Source organism: Pteronotus mesoamericanus, unplaced genomic scaffold, assembly GCF_021234165.1.
Source record: "Pteronotus mesoamericanus isolate MK-2021 breed Mesoamerican mustached bat unplaced genomic scaffold, CSHL_Meso_final contig_164, whole genome shotgun sequence".
Taxonomy (NCBI): Eukaryota; Metazoa; Chordata; class Mammalia; order Chiroptera; family Mormoopidae; genus Pteronotus; species Pteronotus mesoamericanus.
Window position 1 is genome coordinate 20,370,487 of NW_026555065.1, and position 18,311 is coordinate 20,388,797.

Consider the following 18,311-nt stretch of genomic DNA (forward strand, 5'->3'; position numbering starts at 1 on the left):
TAGGAGAAATTACAACCGATACCACAGAAATACAAGGATTGTAAGAAATTACTATGAACAACTATATGCCAAGGACTTCAAAAGCCTGGGTGAAATGGACAAATTTCTAGAAACATACAATCTTCCAAAACTGAATAAAGAAGAAGCAGAAAGCCTGAATAGATCAGTAACAGCTAGTGAAATCGAAGCAGTAATCAAAAAAACTCCTGGCACACAAAAGCCCTGGACCAGATGGTTTCACAGGAGAATTTTACAAAACATTTAAGGAAGAGCTAACACCTATCCTTCTTAAACTAGTTCAAAAAATCCAAGAAGAGGGAAGGCTCCCAAACTTTTTTTATGAGGCCAGCATCATCCTAATCTCAAAACCAGATAAAAACACAACAACAGCAGAAAAGAAAACTATAGACCAATATCTCTGATGAACACAGATGCTAAAATCCTCAACAAAATATTGGCAGATTGCATCCAGCAATACATTAAAAGGATCATACACTGTGATCAAGCGAGTTTCATCCCAGGGATGCAAGGATGGTACAATATTTGCAAATCAATAAACGTAACACATCATGTAAAGAAAAGGAAAGACAAAAATCACAATTATATCAATAGATGCAGAAAAAGCATTTGATAAAGTACAGCACCCATTTATGCTAAAAACACTCAGCAAAGTGAAAATAGAAGGAGCATACCTCAACATAATACAGGCTGTATATGAAAAACCTACAGCCAACATCATACTGAACAGGCAAAAACTGAAAGCTTTCCCCCTAAGATCAGGAACAGGACAAAGGTTTCCACTTTCACCATTTCTATTCAACATAGTATTGGAATTTCTGGTCACAGCAATCAGACAAGAAAAAGAAATAAAAGGCATCCAAATTGGAAAGGAGAAAGTAATACTGTCATTGTTTGCAGATGACACGATAGTGTATATACAAGACCCTATAGACTCCACCAAAAAACAACTCGACCTAATAAGTGAATTTGGCAAAACAGTGGAATACAAAGTCAACATTCAGAAATCTAAGGCATTTTTGTACACCAACAATGAAATATCAGAAACAGAAACTAGGAAAAAAATCCCCTTTACTGTAGCAACAAGAAAAATAAAGTACCTAGGAATAAACCTAACCAAGAAGGTAAAAGACCTGTACTCAGAAAACTACAGAACACTGAAGAAAGAAATTAAGGAAGACACAAATAAATGGAGGCATATACCGTGTTCATGGATTGGAAGAATTAACATTATTAAAATGTCCATAATACTCAAAGCAATTTATAGATTCAATGCAATCCCAGTAAAATACCAATGACATATCTTGCAGATATAGAACAAACATTTAACAAATTTATATGGAACCATAAATGACCCCAAATAGCCTCAGCAACTTTGAGAAAGAAGAACAAAGTAGGAGGGATCACAATAGCTGACATCAAACTATATTTCAAGTCCACTGTTGACGAGTTTCCGTAGTGTAGTGGTTATCACGTTCGCCTCACAAGTCCATTGTCATCAAAACAGTCTGGTACTAGCATAAGAACAGACACATAGATCAATGGAACAAAACAGAGAGCCCAGAAATAAACTCAAGTTTCCTTGGTCAATTAATATTTGACAAAAGGGACAGGAGAATAAAATGAAGTAAAAATAGCATCTTCAACAAATGGCATTGGGAGGTCTGGAGAGCTACATGCAAAAAAAAAAAAAAAAAAAAAAGAGAGAGAGAGAGAGAAAGAAAGAAAGAAACTAGACCACCAACTTACACCATACACAAAAATAAACTCAAGATGGATAAAAGACTTTAAGTTGTGTGACATAAACATCCTAGAGGAGAACACAGGTAGGAAAATTTCAGATATTCCATACAGCAATATTTTCACCAATACATCCCCTAGAGCAAGGGACATAAAGGAATGAATAAGCAAATGGGACTTCATCAAAAGAAGCTTCTCCACAGCTAAAGAAAACATCAGCAAACAGAAAAGGGAACCAACTGTATGGGAAAATATACTTGCCAATGGTACCTTGGACATGGGGTTGATTTCCAAAATATATAAAGAGCTCACATGACTCCACACCAGGAAGACAAACAATCCAATTAAAAAATGGGCAAAGGACCTAAACAGACACTTCTCCAAGGAGTGCATACAGAGGGCCCATAGATATATGAAAGGATTCTCAACATCACTAGCCAGCCATCAGGGAGATGCAAATTAAAACCACAATGAGATACTGCTTTGCACTGGTCGTAATGGCCATCATAAACAAATCAACAAACAAGTGCTGGCAAGGACATGGAGAAAAGGGAACCTCAGTGCACTGTTGGTGGAAATGCAGACTGGTGCAGCCACTGTGGAAAAGAGTATGGAATTTCCTCAAAAACTAAAAATAGAACTGCTTTTTGCCCTGGCAGTTCCACTGCTGGGATTATACCCTAAGAACCCTGAAACACCAATTCAAAAGAACCTATTTCATTGCAGCATTATTTACAATAGCCAAGTGCTGGAAACAGCCTAAGTGTCCATCAGGAAATGAGTGGATCAAAAAACTGCAGTACATTTACAGAATGGAATGCTACACAGCAGAAGGAAAAAAGGAATTCCTACCTTTCGCAACAGCATAGATGAAAATTGAGACTATTATGCTAAGTGAAAAAAGCCAGGTGGTGAAAGACAAATACCATATGATCTCACCTATAAGTGGAACCTAAGCAATAAAACAAAGAAGCAAGCAAAACAGAATCCGAGACATGGACAAGGACAATGGGGTCAGGGGAAGGGGTTCAGAGAGGATTGAAGGTGGAAGAGGGTGGTGGGCAGGGCAGGAGGGAGCAATCGGAGAAAAATGCAAACAACTGTAATTGAACAACAATACAAAGTTTTAAAAAATAGCAATCTGACAATTGTATTCAAATCACTTACTCAGAACTCAAGTTACTAAAGAGTCCTACAAATTGCTAATCTCTTGAGGCCAGGAGAATCCAAAATTTGCATCTTAATAATTACTCCAATTCATTCTATGTCACATGGATTTATGTCTGTTTGAGAGGCCAGAGCCAAAAAAGAACATTCTGCACATACCACTCTCACTTCCTCTTAATGACTTGTAAAAGTTTGGTGAGTGGTACCCAGAGTCTCCTGGCATTGATGTTTGGCAGACTGGAGAGAGTCTTCCAGTACAAGTTCACCGATGCTGTTCACTGTTCCACTATAACCCAGCCAGAGTTCCCTATGAATCCTATGACACCCCTTAGTAGGAGCTGTTTGTTTTCATGTCCTGACAGTAGTCCCAGAGCTGGAAGGGACCACTGAGTTTACTAATAAGGAAACTGAGGCCTGAAGAAGTGGTGACCTGTCCAAGTTTACAGATGCTGAGATGTAAGCCCCCAGCTTTTCCAAGGTTGGTCTGAAGCCAGAGAGCCAGCAGTTTCATGGCACCCCTGAAAGGTGTCCCAGACTCCAGAGTCCTCTCACATTGTACAGGGCCCAGGAGCACCCCCAGTCTCAGATTTTTCTTAGATAGTCCCAGGATCAATGTTTTGTTTTCTTGTGTAACCAAGTCACCTTTAAAATGTATGTGCCCTTCTGTCCTAGATGATATGGCTCAGTTAATTGGGCATTGCCCTGTAAAGCAAAAGGTTGCCGGTTCTATTCCTGGTTGGGGCACATGGTTGGGTTGCGGGTTCAGTCCCTGGTCGGGGGGTGTTTGATATCTCTCTCTCACATCGATGTTTTTCTCCCTATCTTTCTCCTTCCTTTCCCCTCTCTCTAAAAATAAACTCTTAAAAAAATAAAAAAAAAGTGTATATGCTTCAACCCAACTATTTTCATTCTAAAACATAACTTAAGGAAATAATAAGTGACAGGTGTAAAAATGTAGGCACAAGGATAGTCATAACATCTTTATCATAAGACCATGGCCACTATCCAAATAACAGAATATTGTGATTTGCTTTATAAATGATAGTACATCCACACAATGGGATATACAGTAATGGTTAAAAATGATAGTTTATGTACATGGGGCAAGAGTAGGTTTACAGTTGTAAGTATGCAAAACAGACTTTATCCTTATATTATTTATTAATTATTGTATTATTTCCCATATAAATGACTGTAAGCCTGCTTTTGCCCCACTCTGTAATTATTGGCATTGAAAGAAAATCAAGACTTTATTAAGTGAAAACAAATGCAAAACAGTATGTGTAGGACAGTTTCTTCAACATAATAATGTTATTAAAATAAAAATGGAGGAGGAACTATAATAGATTAAAAACAGCTTAAGAGACATAACCACATGCAATGTGTTTGAATCCTGATTCAAGCAAACCAAGTATTAAAAAGTCACATTTTTTCAGATAATTAAGGAAAACAGGACTTGAGATGCTGTGGTATGAGATGATATGAAGGAAGTATTAATTTCCTTAATGGGAAGTATGATTGTTCAATAAAAGCCCTTATCTGTTAGGAGTGAAAATGGAAAGTGAGTAAAGTAATTCCCATTCCTGATTGTAATTGTACCATATATATATATATATATATATATATATATATATATATATATATATATATATAAATGCACAGGGAAAAACTAGAAGGAAGTACTCTAAGTTATTACCATCCTTGGAAAATAGGATATGGCTGATCTTATATTCTCTTTACTTACTTTCCTTTATTTTCTGAACAATGTACAAACTTGTATGATATGGGGAAGAACTGTTACTATTATCTCCTGGTAACCTGAAGAGCCTCTTGGAATTCCTGCCAGGGAGGAGGAGTTCAGACAGGCTTGTGGGAGAAGCTGGTAGCTGGTGGTTCAGTGCTGGTGGTAGCTGGTGGCCTGTGAGTTCACAGCAGGACCCACGGGGCTTCAGTGTCACCCCTCTGAAGACTAGAGCTGGTCTCGAGGGAGCTGCACCTACACCATGCCTCAGTGGTGCTGAACCCAGAAGGGGCCCTTCTTCCCACTGCTCCCTCCTGACTGTGGATGAACTGCTACCCTACCCCAACCAGCCAGGCTCTGCCTCTGCCTCTGGTCCTAGGTGGGGCACAGAGAGGCCAGGCAGTGGCCAACAGCAGGGAAGTTAGTGATAAGGCCAGGCCTCCCAGGCCCAGCTCTGGGATGTGCAGAACCCCTCAGGACCACACCTGGAGACTGAAGCTAAGGAGCAGAGCAAGGTGATGCCCAGGACACAGGAGTTTCCATAGGCTGCCCTTGCCCCCTCAGGCTACCCCTTCATACACACATTGGTTGGGAACCAAAACCCAAGAAGGCCCCTCACACCTCAGTCCTGAGGGACACCACACAACAAAGTCCTCAGTCCCTAGTCCCCAAGACCTTAAGATCATCTAGCCCAGCGATTTTCAAACATTTTCATCTTGTGGCACACACAAACTAATTACTAAAATTCTGCAGCACACCAGAAAACTAACAGTGGAAAATTGTAATGGTGGGAAATTTTAACCCACCCCACCACGTTCCTAGGAAGACGTGAAGCCAGGATAGCTAAACCAGGATGATGCACATGGGACTGTCACTTGCTTTATTGGAATGGGCTGTGCTACTCTGAACATAGAGAGCTTTTCAACCTCCTCCCTTGATCTCTTTTGACGTTTCTGTAAGTGCTAACTCTGACTTATGTAATTTGTAGATAAATAGCATGTTTGTATGAGATTCTTAGGAATTATGAATTCCTAGGAACTGTAAGAGATACATACTCCACCCTTCAGGCATCCCAAGTCCATGAAATTTGCTGACCTTCAACCATAAAATCAAGATATGTGGAGTCAGGAAGACACGAAGCCAGGATGACGTGAAGCCAGATGACGCACACAGGACTGTCACTTGACTTATTGGAGTGGACTGTGCTGGTCAACCTCCCCTTGATCTCTGTTCTATTCACCCCCCGCCCCCGCCTTATAAAAAACTCTGCCTCTACTGAGATGCGGAGATGGGTTTTGAGGCATGAGTGCCCCATCCTCCAGATGGCCGGCATCTGAAAATAAACCACTTTCCTTTACAACAGCACCTGCCTCTCAAGTATTGGCCTTTGTCATGGCAGGAAGCTGGACCTGCGTTCAGTTACAAAATTACATGTTTTGCTGATCTGACAAAAAAAAATTAGGTATAATTTCGATTCACTCATGCCAAATGGCTACTATTGTATTGACTGTTGTCATTTTTTTTTTTTTTTTTTTACAATCTAAGAAGAGAGGTCAGTGCCCCTGACTAAATAGTCATGTATTGCATGTTTTAAAAATTCTTGTGGCTTACCTATTGAAAATCACTGATTTAGCCAAACCCTTCTGTTAAGGGATAAAAAACAAAGGTTCAGATTGAAGTGACCTGGCAAATCACAGTCAGTTGGTGGTGGACCCAGGATTAGTTAGAACTCAGGAATCCTAATGTCAAATCTTTTCCATCTACCCCTCATGGGCCTCATGGGTCCAAGACCAGAGGACACAGGCTTCTCCCCACCCCAGCAATCCCCAGCAAGCTCCCAGGGCGGATAAAATCCAGTGAGCGATCTCACCTGCACATCCTATGTCTCTGCAGGTGCCCAGGGAAGGACCTCAATGTCTGAACTCAGCCAGGGCTTTAAGGGGAGAGGGGAGGTAGGGGGTGAGGGGCAGAGGCCATGAGAGTATCACCATGCAGCTCCTATAAAGCAGTGGCTGTGCCAGAGAGCATCTGCTGCTGTCTCGAAGGCACTTCCCTCCGGCAATGAACTCCTACCCAAGCTGCTTCCTTGCTGCTTCCTTATCCATCCTGTTCTTCCCTGAGCCCTGGAGGACCTCAGTGTGTGGAGGAGGACAGGGACAGCAGAGACCTGCCTGCCACCAAGAGGTGTAGCCCCTGTTTGGTTTCTCTACTCCAAGCCTAGGCTGAGATTGTGTACACAGGCACTTCCGGGGAAAGGTAAATACCCAATAATCCAACCTGCCTCCCCACTCCTAACCTCTGGGCCAACCAACTTCCCACTGACCTCCTTTGCTCTCCTACAGGGAGCAAATCAGGAACCAGGAAGGGGCAGGACTGTGCTACAGAGGAGGTCTGGCGTGGCCTGAGAACTTGGGGTAGGAGACCAGAGGTGACTTCTTGTTAGCACCTGCTGTAGCAGATAAACTTCGGTACTCCAAGCCTAGGGTGAGATCATCAGCAGGGGACAGTTCTAGGGAAAGATAAATACCCAGTAATCCTATCTGCCTCCCCAGTCCTAACCTCTGGGCCAACCGACTTCCTACTGACCTCTTTTGCTCTCCTACAGGGAGCAAATCAGGAACCAGGAAGGAAGAAGCAGGACTGTGCTACACAGGTCTGGCATGGCCTGAGAACCGGGGGTGGGAGACCAGAGGTGATTTCATGTCAGCATCTGCTGTAGCAAAGGTGGATGGCAAGTAGGAGTTGCTGGGGCTGAGCCCCCTTGAGCCCTCTTTCTCCTTTGGTGACCGTGGGGCAGCCTCCCCCTTCCATCCTCTAATTTGCCTGCAGGGACCTTCCTCCCAGGTCTCCACCCTTACACCCTACCCGGAGCTGGGAGTGCCAGCTGGGTGGGGTCCCTAGTGTTGACAGAAAGTGAACTAGGTACTGGGCACCTGACAGAGCACACAGAGGCTGGCTGGGCCACCCAAGGTCGGGGAAATCATAGGGAATTTATATTCTTGGTTCCGGGAGAGATTCACTGAGTTAATCACTATTTAGTGAGCACTTAGTGGAGGTGGGAGGAATGGATTCTTGGGCTTCCTGCAGCCCCTTTCAGGGGATGCAGAGGCAAGGGAGCCCGGCAACAGCTCAGGAATACCGGCTTGGGCCTTCTCACCACCCCAAGGACTGACTCGGCGGCCCACCCACACCACCGCCTTCCCTGTCACCCTCTCTGCCCCTGCTTGGGAAGCGACAAAACACCACAGTAGCTTGAGAGCTTCTCGGGGGATTTGGAAAGGGGAACTGTTTCCTGAACTACTGTTTCAGAGTCAGCCCATTCACTCTTCCAAACTGCCCACATGGCAGGCCTCACGAAGCCCAATTAACAGACTGGGAAATCGAGGCTCCAAGACATTGATCCAGCCCAATCACTGTTGTGTAATAAGTGACACATGTATTTATCCTTGGTAGCTCTACCTTTCCAGGGGCGCCTCTGCAGCTCCTAAGTCTCTTTCAGGTTCAGTGGCCTCCTCTCTCCACCAAATCACAATCAGAGGAAAAGTGGCTACTTGTGAATTTAACACAGTAAGTACACCTCCTTTAGGGGCATTTCTATTGGAAGCCTTCCATCTAGAAGCCTTTCTCTTTCCACATGAGAAGCTCAGTGGTGGTAGAACTTTGGGCATCACTGAGCTGGAAGGAGAGTTTTGAGAGAAGACAGCTGGCAAGTCTGGCCCTGGAGCTAAACAGGACTCACGAGAGGCAAGCACAGTGGGCCATGTGGCTGCTGAGCGCTTGTGTTGTGTATAGACAGAAGTCTTAAGATCCAACCCTCCTCCAGAGATGATGAAAGAATAGTGTGTGACCTTGAGCAAATCTCCTGATTTCTCTGTTTCCTTAGCTGTAAAATAATCATATGTATTTGGCTGGCTGTGAGGATTGGAGAATCATTAATATAAATTTCCAACAGTCAATGAAATGACATTCGATGCACAAAATGTGCCACTGTCAAAATCCTGGATCTTTGTTTCCCTTTGTGAAATGATACACCCAAGTCCGTTCCTCCCTAAACAGAGGCACAAATCACGCCGGCAGCCAGGCACTACAAGCAGAATTTATTACCCAAGGCAGTTTGAGGAATTCCAGGCACTGGTCACAGCCTCCCCTGGTCACAAGAACTTCTTCTAAGCCACCCTCCACGCCAGGCTGAGGTGAAGGAATGAAAGCCTGCAGCCTTGCTTATGTTGCAGCTACTACATCCTCATTCTTGACTAATAATCTTAAAGTCACAGATCAACATAATGTGATTGGACCCAACCCTTACACAGTAAAATTAAAATAACATCACAATTTAGAGATACCATTCAGACAGAATGATACCAAGAGTCTTAACTGGCTATGAGAAGGGGAACGGTTTTCTGTTTAGGGTTACCGGAGTTACATGGCGTTGTATAATAATCAAGCATAAGTCTGGGCCTAGAAGCAGATGCTATTCTGTGGTGCATGGACCAAACCCGCTGGGGCTGATCAATGGCAAGGTTTAACTTAAGGTCTCCCGCGAGGACTCCTCCTGACTATCCTTAGGTAGGTGTGTCTCCTGGTTGCCTAGTGACAAAGAAGCACGCAGTGGCTGCCTCTGAACAGTGGAAGGAAGGGTGGAGTAGAGGGTATTAAGAGGGTGCAAATAAATTACACAGAATTCTCAGGGGTTGAAAAAGAGGCATTCTTCAAGCAGTGTTGAGAAGTTCCCTATTTCTACAGCTGGGGAATGCAAGCTCTTTGACCTCATAAGGGATTTTGATGTTACTTGTTTGTTTGTTTTTGATTTTATAATTACCCTAGACACAGGAAGCTCAGTGTCTTATTCTCCTTTAGCCATCAAATCAAGGAACACCCATATCTAGAAACACTGTGTTTTAAACTAAAACGGCTGACAGCCCCTCATCTCAGACCCCGAGCTACAGATTTTCATGAAAATCTGTTTCTGGGCAGGTTAAGTCTTCTTGATAAAGTTGTCTCTTCATAACTCAGGCCCCATCCCCCACCTGGCCTGGCCATAGTCATAGTGGAACCAGGAACTCAACAGATTTTCATCCCTTATTCAACTCAGGCACTCCAGGAAGAAGGGGAGTTTCCCTCACCTGCCTGTCGAGAAGCTCTGCTCCACTTGCTGAACTTTGCTCAGCATGAACAGGTCAATCTCGCTACAAGTTCCCCCAAAACTGTCCCTAGTTGTGTTTCCAAGGTGCACCAACTTGGCTGTGAAGGCTCTCTGCTTGTAATGAATCATTTTAATTGTTCTTGCTAATTAAAAGAAACTTCTGTTTAAAGCCTGCCCTTGCCCAGCTATTTAGCCCCGAGATGCTGAGAGGGTCGGAATGAGGGCAGAGCCCAACTAACATCAAGGATCCTGGTTGTTGGGGTCGCACTTGATCATGACTTTCAATCCCAATCCCTTTTTGGATGCTTCAAAGGCCTCCAAAGCTTTCTCCAGAGGAAATCTATGGGTCACTAAGGATTTTACATTCACAGACTTGGATGCAAGCATTGAAATCGCCACCGGCCATCTGGAAAAGATCACAAGGGTTACATTCAAACTTCAGGAGGGAAGAGCCAGGTCCCCCAAAGTATCAAGCACAATGCCAGCTTGGCCATATTTATTTACAGCACTGTGGCTCTGCCAGGTCAATTCTACAGACCAAAAAGCGTAGAAATGATCTAACGACTCGTAATTTAAGAGCACGGAGCCTGTTCCCAAATGCCCCCAGACTCTTCTACAATGTCTGCCACTGAAGCCTTTTCTGGTATGAAGGCCGGAGGCCTCTGGAGGCCACTGTGAAAAGGCAGACAAGCCTCTGGGAGGCCAGGATAACCCAATTTCACCCCTTAGCAGCTCTTCTTGAGAGAGCTGACTGGAAAACTGGCTGAGGGGAGCGGGTGGAGCCTCAGAATGTGCACTGGGGTGAATTAAGACCTTCTCACTTCCTAGGGTGGGCCTGGGGCTCTGGGCTGGAAGCCAAGGGACTTGAGTTCTTACTGTTGTCCTTTCTCTCCTTCTTTCCTTTGAAGGAGGAAAATGGCTATGGGGCCACTTAAGTAAGTGGAAAAAAGAGGGCCTGCGATAGGAGTGGCAGACACCCACGAAGGGTATGCTTCAAAATCCTGCCCCTTGTTTCTGCCTTCCCTACATCCTCTCTTTGGACCCCTGTCATGTCGCATGGTTATCCATGTGGCCAGGGACAGCTCCTCATGAATAAGCAGGCAGAGACTCTTGGTCCCAGAGGCCGGCCCTGGTCTTGCTGGGCACTCGCCACCCCACTCCCCCACAACACACTCACGTGTTGCAGTATCGAAACACGCCCTTGATATCCAGTTCCCGGGTGGCTGCATGCAGTAGGGGCACCGTGGTCATGTCAGAACTCAGTCCTACCAGCACCAGGGTCCCACCAGGACAAGTTGCCTGAGGAGGAAGAACAAGAAAACCTGGAGGATAGGAAAATGCAGACTTCCCACTCACAGCAACACTGCTGTCACACAAGTATCTCCTGATCACAACAGGTGAGTATCCAAAAATGTCAGGAAGTGATACTTTCTATGCTGCTGAACTCTTCATCAGAGCAACCAACACCCCATAGAGCAGCAGAGTAAATACTGTCTTCTCTAAAGACCCTGAAATAATGTATTTCACCACTGGAGGACCAGGCACAGTGGGAGCACCTTCCGCTGTCCACAACGTCCCACTGAATAGCCAAGGTTCTCCAGGCCTCAGTGAGAATCTACCCTACAAACAAGACTGATTTTCAGCAGCCCCCGAGCACTTTTCAAAGGTTTACCGATTCATACTAGATGTTGGCATCAGCTACTTCCTCATCTCAGCACCTGTTCCTCCTCCAGAGTGCCCACTCCACAAGACAGGACTTTTGTAAAACCTCTAAGGAACCACCCTCTTGGTGAGAAAACTACTAAACACCATACAAATGGGGAGGGCTACTAGAATTCTGTGGTTTAAAAAAATTCCTTCTATATGCAAGCTGGCATTTAGAAATATCTTTGTTCCAGAGACATGCATCCCGATAGTATGGTTCATAATGAATTTTGTCTTCCTTGAACATCTATCTGCCTTATCAGTTCCCTCCGGGAGCAGGCCAGAGAGTGAAGTTTCTCTTGACAACCTTCACATAACTCTTGGGTGTTATGTCTGCACCAGAGATTGTGGGGGATCACTGCGCTCTATGTTGTGGGAGGCAGAAAAATGGACAATTTGTTCCAGCCCCTCTCTCTGAGGGGAAGAATACACCATGGAGAGAGCCCTGCAGCAAAGGGGTGACTCTGGCATCCACACTTTTGAACTGGGGGGCCCTGGACGGGGCCCTCACAGCCAGCTTCCTCCTGTGTAAGAACAGGATGCTTCCCCAGCAGGGCTGCTGGGGGCACCAATCACAGTGCTCCGTCTGCAAGAGCGTGGCTCATTGCTTGGCATGGGAACCTCTGTGGTATATGAACCCTGTCGGTAAGGGGAAGGGCTGGAAAATGTTGCTGTCTCCACCGGAAATGTAGGGGAGAGTGGTCAAAGTTGTGAGTGTGCCACGGAAAACTCAACTGAAAAATTTTCTAGGAAAACTGTTTCCCTATCAGCATTTCCTCTCTACCTGCTGAGGAGCAACACGGTCAGACTGGCCATCCCAAGCTGCCAGGAGGCCAGCAGTTTGCTGAACACAGACAAAGGAAGGCTTGGACTACTTGCCCAATGTTTGGTGGGTGTAACCCCGGCACCAAGGAGATGACATCGATTCTACCCTAAGCAGTTACCACTTCTCCTCACAAACATTATTCAGTCATGATCTGGCAGAAAAATGACTCTCGGGTATATCCATATAAGGTGCCCCTGCCTAACCTTCCTGCTGACGGGATGGCCTGTCGCATTCTACAGCGCCTGTCATGCATGATGGCTCCACACTACACTCAAGAGAGGTGCAGGGCTCAGGCCTGGTGAGGCCCGTGGGTCACGTTTACCTCCTCGCCCATTTTGGGTAGCCTGGGAATTGGGCCCCCACCATTAAAGCTGGAGATGCCAGCTGTCCCAGATGCTTTCCAGGCAGGAAAAAAGAAGAAGGGAAGCCTCGCCTTGAGAAGCCATGTCTTCAACTGCTCTGTGAATGTAGTCACTGACCTTTCAATAACTTGAAGACAACAGACATACCTTACTCATTATCATAGCCCTCGAGGTTCCCTGCACAAAGCCGGGCACACAGGTACCCGAGACATGATGTGGACTGACCACACCCATTTCCCTCTGAGCTTTGGTTTCTCTTTGGCCTGGAGCAAGGAGACCATCTGCTCCTTGCTCCTCCAACCACTCACTCTGCCCCTGATGCCATGGGTATCTTGGCAGCTCTGCCAGGGTGCCAGCCCCGAGGGCCATGCCACAGAGCTCAAGCGCTCGGCTTTCCACAGAACGTCTTGCATGGTGCCAAGTGCCCTTGTACATGACCAAGCTGTGACTCAGAAGGAAGGAGGAAGCCTGAACTGCCACAGGGAAGCAGTCTGGGAGGCCGGGCAGGGGTGCCCAGCGGTGGCAACTGTCACCACTGCACTCCCCAGTCCCGCCCCTCCCACCCTAGCACGGTGGCCCACTGGCTCCCTGTTCCTTCCCTCCTTTCTCTCCTAAGCAGTGGACAGAGTAAGAAAAGTGCAGGCATCGGAGTAGTGTGCTCAAGGCCGGCACTGGGCCTCTCATTGTAAAATGTGGAAGATGATGACTAATCTCATGGCTACTGTGCAGATTGGGCATCACATTTATAAAGCACTGGGCTTGGAACCTGGAACATATTCTTTCTCCCCTCTTTTCTTCATACTTTGATCTGGGGATGCCACTTCCCCTCTCCACCTCCCTGCCATCTTTTCATAAATTACTAGTGAGTCCATGAGGGATGAATCGGGTATTGACAGTTTATCTGTTCCTAATTCTGCATGAGATTAGCAGTAGCTAACTGACTAAACATTACTTCAACTTTGTGACTAACTGAATTAGTGGCTGCCACTTTGTATAAATGACTCAAAGATGAGTTTTCCTCAATAAAACACAGCAGGGAATTCCCATACTTAACTAAGACACGGTTCCTTGTTCCTCTTGTTGATCCTTTTATCAAAAGCATACTTTTATGATCACAGCTGTGACTGCTATCAGAGCAACCGTATCCTAAAGGCACGGGTCACTTATCTTCAAGGACTGTATGTATCTGTTACTTTGTTGAAACCTCATAATGACCCAGTGAGAATGTTAGGCAAATGTGCCAACCTCCACTGGAGGGATAGGAAAACAAAGATCCAAAGAGATCACTTAATTTAGCCAGAGCCAGGCCACAGAACGAGTTAGTGGACAAGCTTGATCCTAAGACCAGTGACTTCTACTCAGTTCACTATCCTGCGTGGATTCCCCAGAGCCACCCACCAGCTTCAGCTGCCCTCATCCCACTCACGTAGATGCCCGTCTGAATGGCAGTGTCTGCCCCAGTGCACTCGATGGTGACTTCTGGCTTGCACCCCAGGAGACCTTCCACTTTACTGGCAATTTCCTGAGGGCTCTCCTTGGAGATCTGCAGGACGAAGTCAGCCCCAACTTCCTTGGCTTTAGACAACCGAGAGGCAGACAGATCTAAAGTTGAAAAAAGGTTTGAGAAACTGGATGAAGCATTCGGGAGAAAATAAAAATGGAGGTGCAGGTTCTGATGGCAATGCAACTCTGGTGCAGTGGGTGGCATTGCAGAGCCCAGTGCACATACTTTCTATACATTCACACAGCCCCATACACACATCTACACACACATCCTCAAAGATATCTTCTTTTCTACACACACACATTTTCACAGGTACATTCTATACACATACTCTCTCTCTGATAGCGTCTCCTCACACAAACACCCTTCTGCATTCCCACTCCCCCGTTCATTCACACACACCTGTATACCACACAACTCTACACATTCACCCCCACGCACTCACAGGTAACGTCGTCTCACACATATTCACACTCTCAGATACCTCACACACACAGACATTCTCACACAGATGCCTCCTGTACATACACACGCTCTTTGATCACAACGTGCTGCCATATATACTATACCACTCCACAAACACACCCACACACGCTGTTGGATAACCTCACCTCACATGTGAACATTCATCTCTCGCTCATCTCGTACACAAACATCTTCTCATAAATATACTTTACACTAATACCATGTGTGCATGCGCGCGCGCGCACACACACACACATACACACACACACCCTCTTTCTCCTGGATTTAGACAAATGAAGCAAGGGCTGAGCCTCCCGTTAGGACCAAGTAGGCAGTATGCGCATCTCAGGTCCACACTGAGAGAGCCAGGTCCTCTTCTCTGCAGCAGCCAACCCTCTCCCAGCAGCTTTACAAAGTCTCTTCCTGAACCCTGACTTGGTCATCCCCTGGGTGAGCTTTTCAACCCTGGAACCAGGAGAAAGGAGGAGGAACCTCTTTAGTACTAAAGTACCTCTGAAGGAAATAGGTCTTATGCCTCTGCCTTAAACTATGGGCACAGCTGTTTAAAAAGAAAAAAAACTTTACCAGTCACCACCACTTGAGCCGCACCCATTGCCTTGGCCACAAGCAAATTGACCAGTCCAATTGGCCCTGAATAAAGAAGGAAATGGGAGACATTTGTGAAATATGAAACATCAGTTCTTCCGCCCGTCTAGACTATAAACAAGAACCATCTCTATTGTATACCTCTAGGATCTATCCCAGAGCCTGACACAAAATGAGAACTTAACCACTGTTTGTTGAATGCATGAGGAATTGTTTTCTATATAAAATTTGTTCATAGGGCTGGGTCCTGTTTGATTCTCTCCTAAGACAGAGCTATAAATTTTCCACTTACTCTTGGGCCCTGCTGGAGGATAATGTTAAAGAACCAGAGGACTCAAGAAAACATTTTATCAGAGGAGAAGTCATCTCAGAAGGTCTCTCTTTGCCCCTTGTTTCTTGTTTGACCCATCGCACCTCCCCAAGGAAAGACATATTATTTATAGGTGTCCGCCGAGAACAACCCTGGACTGTCCTTAAGTCAGCTGGCTCTCTGGTTGGGGCAGCTGCTCAGGCATCCCCAGGATGTTCAGGTGACTAAGAATCAACCTGGAGACCACCTGCTTCCCTGCTGTATATACCTGCTAGTGATATGTGGTCTTAACACAAAGATCAGACCCACAAAATAAGGCTATTCAGAAAATCTTTGGGGATTTTCTTTTTGAACACTCCCCTTGAAAATAGTTTTGTGAGTTACCCTAGAAAGTAAAACAATGGAAAATACCTGAAATGACCAACCAAAGGGATTAGTTAAATAAACTACTGTGGGATACCACACAGTTATTAGAAATTATGTCATAACTCTTTTCTCTACTGACATGAAAAAAATGTTCACAATATATTTTTTTAAAAGTAAAAAAGAAGCGTATTCAACATGATCTCATTAAAGAGAGAGAGAGAAAGAAAGAAAGAAAGAAACAAACAAACAAACAAAGAAGGAAAGAAAGAAAAGTAAGGTTCTACACCAAAATGTTAACAGTGATTCTCTCAGGCTGATGGGGCTGTGGGTGAATTTCCGTGTGCACATATGTGGTGTGTATGACTTATCTTTTCTTCTATGGCAAAAAGGTATTGCTTATATATATATATTTTTAAAAAATCTGTCATCTGAATTCAACAGTGCTGGCTCATTGAAGCAAGTCTGTTCTATACCCATCAACCTACTTAGGAAGCCCCATGGTCCCTTATTTGGCTCTGCCAAAAGAAAAGTCAGTCACAAAAATATAGGATTACCCCGGCTGCGTATCTCAGTTGATTAGAGCATTGTCTTGATACACCAGGATTGTGGGTTCGATCTCTGGTCAGGGCACATACAAGAAGCAAGCAATAGTAAGTAAGTAAATCGATGTTTCTCTCTCTCTCTCTCAAATCAATTTTAAAAGAGTGTATGAAGATTAACTCAAAATGGATTAAAGTTATTTATTTATTTATTTATTTATTGACAGAGGCGTAGGGAGGGAGAGAGGGAGAGAAACCTCAATGTGTGGTTGCCTCTCACACGCCCTCTAGTGGGGATCTGGCCCACAACCCACGCATGTGCCCTGACTGGGAATCAAACCAGAAACCCTTTGTTTCACAGGCTGGTGCTCAATCCACTGAGCCATACCAGCCAGGGCTAACTAAAGTCTTGAGCATAAGACCTGAAACTATCAAACTCTTAGAAGAAAACATAGGTAGTAAGCTTCTTGACATCAGTCTTGGCAAAGAATTTTAGGATTCGACACCAAAAGCAAAGGCAATAAAAGCAAAAATAAACAGATAGGATGATATCAAACTAAAAAGTTTCTGCACAGCAAAGGAAATCATCAACAAAATGAAAAGGGCACCTACCAAATAGAAGAAAATATTTGCAAATCATATATTAATTAAGGGGTTAATATCTAAAATATATAAAGAACTTGTACAGTTCAATAGCAGCAGCATCATCATCATCATCAACTCGATTATAAAAGGAGGCAGAGGATCTGAATAAACATTTTTCCAAAGAAGACAAACAGATAGCCAACAGGTACATAGACAAGGTGTTTAACATCACTAATTATCAGGGAAATGCCAATCAAAACTACAATGGGATATCATCTCACACCTTTTAGAATGGCTGTTATCAAAGAGCAAGTGTTGGGAAGATGTGGAGAAAAGGGAATAGCAAGTGTTGGGAAGATACGGAGAAAGGGAAACCTTCTTACGCTGTTGGTGGGAATATAAATTGGTGCAGCCCCAGTGGAAAACAGTATGAAGATGTTCGGCAGAATAGATAGCAAACCAAGGCAGAAAGGGAGAGGGAGCCATGTCTGACCCATTAATTCAGCAGTCTGAGCCCAGTCACATAAGACTGCCACGTGTTCATACGAAAGATCATAATAAGTGCAGGAGGAGGGGAGCCTTTAAAATTGTATGTATTCTTTCCACTGTCTGGGAAAGAAAGCCTTTGAAACTGTATGTTAATCCCAAGGTCTGGAGAAGGGAGGAGGAGGGGGAGGCTGGAGACTGGCTACAAGCATAAAACCCCTAAAGCCCCAGTAGGCAGGTCACTCAGACTAGCAAGGTACCCACTTGCAGCTTCATGCTCAAGTGTACTTCATAAATAAACTTACTATTTCATTTCCACTATACACACTGTCTCTCACCTGAATTCATCTTTTGTGATTGAGACAAGAACTAAAGGGGGGGCTCCCTCACTCAGGTCTCTCCAGTAACAAAGGTTCCTCAAAAACTTTAAAACACAACTATTAAATGATTAAACAATTCTACTTCTGAGTATTTATCTGAAGAAAATGAAAACACTAACTGAAAAAGATATATGTACCCCCATGTTCACTGCAGCATTATTTACAATAGTCAAGATAACTGAAACAACTTAAATGTCTATTGATGGATGAATGTATAAAGATGGGGTGCATATATAGAATGAAATATTATTCAGCCATAAAAGGAAGAAAATCTTGTTTTTTGTGACAACATGGATGGATTTTTAAGGGCATTATACTAGGTAAAATAAGCCAGACAGAGAAAGACAAACACCATATGATTTCACTTAT

The 18,311-nt window shown here is 44.5% G+C and overlaps 1 protein-coding gene across 1 annotated transcript in view; it reads right to left on the bottom strand.

Moving 5' to 3' along the window:
* Positions 1 to 8,723: 8,723 nt before the first annotated feature.
* SORD (sorbitol dehydrogenase) overlaps positions 8,724 to 18,311 on the bottom strand; it is a 32,100-nt gene continuing 22,512 nt past the window's right edge. Inside the window, exons 6-9 of the mRNA XM_054565471.1 lie at positions 15,256 to 15,321; positions 14,128 to 14,303; positions 10,987 to 11,108; positions 8,724 to 10,215 (exon numbers count right to left, since the gene is read on the bottom strand). Coding sequence (XP_054421446.1) covers positions 10,050 to 10,215; positions 10,987 to 11,108; positions 14,128 to 14,303; positions 15,256 to 15,321 — 530 coding nt within the window. The 3' untranslated portion in view covers positions 8,724 to 10,049. The remainder of the gene's footprint in view (positions 10,216 to 10,986; positions 11,109 to 14,127; positions 14,304 to 15,255; positions 15,322 to 18,311) is intronic.